This window comes from Lycium ferocissimum, chromosome 10 (genome assembly GCF_029784015.1).
Source record: "Lycium ferocissimum isolate CSIRO_LF1 chromosome 10, AGI_CSIRO_Lferr_CH_V1, whole genome shotgun sequence".
NCBI lineage: Eukaryota > Viridiplantae > Streptophyta > Magnoliopsida > Solanales > Solanaceae > Lycium > Lycium ferocissimum.
In genome coordinates this window covers 45,325,616-45,331,413 of record NC_081351.1, presented here as the reverse complement: position 1 = coordinate 45,331,413, position 5,798 = coordinate 45,325,616, and the positions used below count along the sequence as shown (strand labels likewise).

At 31.7% G+C, this 5,798-nt stretch overlaps 1 protein-coding gene across 1 annotated transcript; it reads left to right on the top strand.

Moving 5' to 3' along the window:
- Window positions 1-810: 810 nt before the first annotated feature.
- Window positions 811-3,151, top strand: LOC132034054 (1-aminocyclopropane-1-carboxylate oxidase 5). Its single transcript, XM_059424274.1, has 3 exons — window positions 811-1,034; window positions 1,348-1,574; window positions 2,228-3,151. The coding sequence occupies exons 1-3, from the start codon at window positions 933-935 to the stop codon at window positions 2,859-2,861; spliced, it is 963 nt and encodes a 320-aa protein (XP_059280257.1). The 5' UTR covers window positions 811-932; the 3' UTR covers window positions 2,862-3,151.
- Window positions 3,152-5,798: the final 2,647 nt, after the last annotated feature.

Here is a 5,798-nt window from a genome sequence, read left to right as displayed (position 1 = left end):
AATGTCAATTAATTTTTTTTTTTTTTAAACTACATAATAGAGAAAGGGAGTATGTTTTTGAGACTTTGGTCATAATATGTTGCCGACACTCCACAATGCATATGTTTAGTTTTTTTATATGTATTGTTAGAATAGTTTGGTAAAAATAAATTTTGCTAATTAGGGCATGTCATAATTTTTAAAAAAAAAACCACCTTTGTTTTCTTCTTTTAGGCAAAGCTATTTTTAATAGATTCTACTATTATTCAACGTTCAATTTTTACCCAAAATCTCGGTTAATTAAGTGCCTTGCCGTTCCAAAATTAAAAAAAATTCTTGGAAAAATAAACACTTCTGATCTCAAAATAAGTTTGGCCAAATTGGCTAATAAATTAGTGTATCTTTGTCCAACTTACAATGGTTGAATTCAAATATGCAAGCGCAGCCCACGAAGACTCATGTATATACAAATGTATTCAAAGGGACCAGTACTACTACTACTACTATATTATTTATGTCCTTAACTACTTATTTAATAAATATTATTAAGTATTATTATGGGATGGAATGCACCGTTAATTATATCTCATGACGAGAATGCTTCTATTATGGGCAAGCAATGACTCAAAAGACATTTACCCTTTTTAATAAGTTAATATCATGTCACCGTCCAACTTAACTTACTCTAGCGGCTACACTCTCTTAATTTGTTTATTTCTTAAAATATTGGGTAAAAAAGAAAAATAAAGTAATAAATTATTTAGAGAGTTGACATCCAAGGTGGCTGAAATTGTTTTGCCTATAAATAGGGCTATGGTAATCGTTTCCTATACTATAACACAACAGTACCAGCCTAAAAAAAAAAAACAAAGAACTGTTCTTACTTTCTAGAATTATTTTTCTCTCTTATTCCTCTTTTTTTCATACTTCTATACTCTGTTATAATTGAACCAATGGCTATTCCAGTTATTGATTTTTCAAAGCTTAATGGAGACGAGAGAGCCAAGACTCTTGCTCAGATTGCCACTTGCTGTGAAGAATGGGGATTCTTTCAGGTATTGTATTTTCTCTTATTTATTTACTCTATCTCTTAAAAAAAAAGAGAATGACATTATTTTCTTGTTAATCATGTTTAAGATCACAATAAGTTTCAAAAGTCTAATATCCATACGTATTAAAACTCTTTCTTTCTTAAAGTTCGTGTCCAATATAATCAAACTATGCCATATGAATTGAAACGAAATGAGTAGTATTTCTTAAGATGGAGGCATATTGTATTATTGCTATTTCTTTGAACAATGTTTATGTATATACAAGTATAATTAAAGCCAATGGAAATGTGTGAATAATTAATTATGATTTGCGCAGTTGGTGAATCATGGGATTCCTGTGGAACTCCTTGAGAAGGTGAAGAGAGTTTCCTCAGAGAGCTTCAAGAAGGAAAGAGAAGAGAAGTTCAACAAGTCAACAGCAGAGAAATTTCTGAATGAGCTGGAGAAGAATAAGAGCAATGGCAAAGTTCAAAATGTTGACTGGGAAGATGTATTCCTTCTCACTGATGATAATGAATGGCCCTCCCATGTTCCTCAATTCAGGTGAATTTTCACAAATATAAATCTCACAAGAATTTCCTCTTTTTGTTTTCAAATATCTTTACCTTTTTCCTCTTCATTTTTAAATAAACATGGAAATAATTAGATGTGCATCTGAGAAGTTGCAACTTGCAAACCATCAGACCTAGCTACAAGATATATAGAAAAGAGTTTCATTTCTATATATTGATGGTGATTACCTTAAAATATAAATATAAATATATATATATATATATATATATGTAACTGCCCATAATGAGTGGGATATGTAACCTAAAAACAATATTTAATTATTGTTTACTTATCCACTACACTAAAAATAAATTTTCACTTTTACTTGTCCACTCAAGCATATCAAGAGAAAGGTAATTTTTTTTTTCTTGTTTTACCCTTAACATTAATTATTCATTCCAATAGATTTTTTCTTTTTTCCTTCTCATTGTCTTTTCTGTCAGTAATGCAATGTCGTTAGGATTTGCCAAGTATTGATTCACATTAACAATAATATTATCTACAAGATTCCATCAACTTATATAAAATACTGCATTTTCTGGTAATCAAGAGGAAAACCAGATAAATTAGTAATAAAGAACATGCTTTTATCATTTCGATGATTTACACTAACAAGACGTGTACATTTTTATTTAAATAAACAGGGAAACAATGAAAGAGTATCGATCAGAACTGAAGAATCTAGCAGAGAGAGTGATGCAAGTAATGGACGAGAACTTAGGTTTACAAAAAGGTTACATCAAAAAAGCCTTCAATAACATTGGAGAAGAAGCTGAAGAAGGATCAGAAAACGCATTTTTCGGGACTAAAGTCAGTCACTATCCACCATGCCCAAATCCCGAAATGGTGAACGGACTAAGAGCACACACTGATGCTGGTGGTGTCATTTTGCTCTTTCAAGATGATCAAGTGGATGGTCTTCAAATCCTTAAAGACGGCGTTTGGATCGACGTTCAGCCTATCCAGAACGCCATTGTTATAAATACGGGTGACCAAATTGAGGTCCTTAGTAACGGGAAATATAAGAGTGTTTGGCATCGTGTTTTGGCTAAGGAAAATGGGAATAGGAGGTCAATTGCTTCTTTTTACAATCCTTCCTATAAAGCTACTATTGCTCCAGCACCTCAGCTAATTGTGGAGAATCATAATAAGGAAGATAATAAGGTGGAGTTAATTAGTAATTATCCAGCTTTTGTGTTTGGTGATTACATGAATGTTTATACTGAGCAGAAGTTTCTACCCAAAGAGCCAAGATTCCAAGCTGTTAGAGCCATGTGATGATGATGAAGAAGGAGACAATTAATTATTCTATTTTAGCTTAATTTTTTACTCTTATTTTTTCTTTGTAAGGTGTGAAGTCAATAGCTTTATTTTTTCTCCTTTGTTTGGTTCGTGGGAATTACTATACCTGGCTTGTTAATCTTCAATATGGCAGTGCACAATATTGTGTCTGTTTTCTTGGAATATTTTGTACTTTTGCTTTTCCATTTTTCAGATTTCGTCTGCGAAATGCATCGATGAATTCTGTCTTTGTAAATTACAAAATATATTAATTTCCATTTCTCAGATTTTCCTTTTTTTTTTTTTTTTTTTTTTTTCTGGGGGTAACATTATTAACATATGTGAAAGTGTGAATATTATCATACCAACAGACCAAAATTTTTACACAAAAAGAGCACTTCAGTCACAGAGATGCCTCAGCAAAACATAACCAACAACAAACAGCCAGCTAAGTATCAAAGAAAAAACAAAACTGAATCTATGTCTAGTTACAAATTCTTTGTATGAAAAGTCTTCAATTCTGAGCCCATTTGAATTGCTTCTGCTCTCTCCTTAACGTCTGGTTTAATCTGTATGCTATATCTGTTTTCTGTACAGATGATTCAATTTTTCATTTCTTTCTTTTTGTTTTTCTCCCTCTTTCTTTTTCTATTTCTTGTAATTATTTGTCATTTTTGTTGCATTTAATTGTGACTATAAAGAGTCAAAACTTTGACCTATACCGACCTTAATTATGCTTATTAATATTGTTCTCATTATGAAGTCAAGATACTCATATCTTGAGATTAAACGTTTCTTTCGTTGTTGAATCTTGATTTCTTCTGCACTTGATATTAGTATGTTTTTGTTTGTTAGTGTATTGATACGTCGATCTAAGTTTAATTTCCAAGCTTCTGGATTGGGGGTGGGGGGGTGGGGTGTTATGTAAATATTTATTTTTCTTTTAGAATAAGATGTATAAGGATGATAGAATATTCTTTTTAATGCAAGAGTAAATTTTACATAACCCCTTTACCCATTTGGGTTTAGAAAATAATATCCCCTTCACCTTTAGAATGAGATAATAAATTCTTTTAAAATGCCAAAAATGATCATCTATTGAATAATGCAATGGATTTATCATGAAACAATTCATTTCTAGCCGTAGATTAAGGAGGTTTATCTCGTTCAAAAGGCAAAAGGGGTATTGCTTTCCAAACCCAAAAGATTAAGGGGGTAAAATGAAATTTAATTACTCTCAATGCAAAGAATAATGCAATGATTTTATTAGTATTATTTTCTCTTTTGTTCTCTCTAAAATTTTCTGATTTTCTAACACTACATGCAATATATATTTTACAGCATATAAAATGTTAACATAGGTTGTATTAGTAGATTGAGCCTTTGAGAAAATATAGATCTTGAAATTAACGTAATTAAATACTCTTTAGCTTAATGAACAATAATGATTAGCCATCAGAGAGACCGAGCTGAGTCAGCAACCGAATAAGGAAATGGAGTTTGTTGACCTTGACCGGCAAAGAGCCAATGTGAAATTAATAAGGAAAGATTAGGCACATTCTTTCTCTCTCTCTCTCTCTCTACCAAGCAACTCGTAAATATCAACCAGATAACCAATACATCATCCATTATACATAAAAAAAATTGGTGTGGAACTGTGAACAATGAACCTAGGTACAAATCCGAACTCATGACTGAGACCATACGACTATTTTTACGCATCAATAAAGAAAGAAATAAATATATCAGCAGACCAACGTAAAGAAGGCAATTAAAACAGATGTACAGCTAGATTTGAAACCTCGATTGTCCCCTTTCTATGTCGGCTAGCCGCCTTAATCCACGTTCAGTCAACTTTCACCGGCTCTATATATGCTCCGCAGAGAAACCATTACGTGACTAGGTCATAGCCTGTTTGGCTTTGTTTTTGGGAGGTCAAAAATACTTATTTAAAAAAATGAGGTGTTTGATCAAGTTTTTAGGAAAAAATAAGTGATTATGGAAAGTAGCAGAAGATATTTTTCAAAAGCTAAAAAAGTAAGTTTTTCCCCAAAAACTTTTGGAAAAATACACTTAGAGCACTTTTTAAAACTTTGATCAAATACTAATTGTTGCTCAAAAGAGTTTTTTAAATGAATTGATCAAATACAAACTGCTTCACCAAAAGTACATTTTTTTTTGTTTAAAAAAATCAAAATGTGTCGGGGTCTACTGGAAACAATCTCTTTACCTCCCACGGTAGGGGGTCAGGTTTGGGTACACTCTATCATCTCTAAACCTCACTTTGTGGAAACTTCTTGTTGTTGTACTTTTCAAAATGAACTGATTTTAGAAATTTGGCCGAACAGTCTATTATATAGTAGAACTATGCTGGGACAATGTGTACACTGTATTTTCCGTAGGCAATATCAATATTTGAAAGCCACAAGTACTAAATTAATAAATTACTATAATAACTAGTATTATTTTTTTATATTTATACCCTAATATTTCATTTATAAATCACGATTAAAGATTTACCCTCGAAATTCGAAAGATGCCACATAAATTAAAGTAGAGGGAGTATTAAACTAAGACCATATAAGATCTGACGGATTTAAATGTATTAAGATCAAATAATAAGTGATCGATCATAAAGGAAAAAACAAATGTATTTCATGAACCAAGATATGAATAATTCAGATTCGAATTTCCTTTAAATGAAAAATAAGCATGACCTTGGCCCATTCAGGCCAGATTGGCACAAATGATACACAGCCCCAATGGATTTCTTCTAAGCGCGCGTACCTTCTATGTCTAACACGAGTAGTGGTTCAATTTAATGGGACCATTGGTCCAAATTAAGCAGTAATTAAAGAAGAAATCTGAATTATTCTGAGTGATCATTTCCGAGTTTTGCTACAAACACATAAAGACATGTTGAGAATCTTTTAG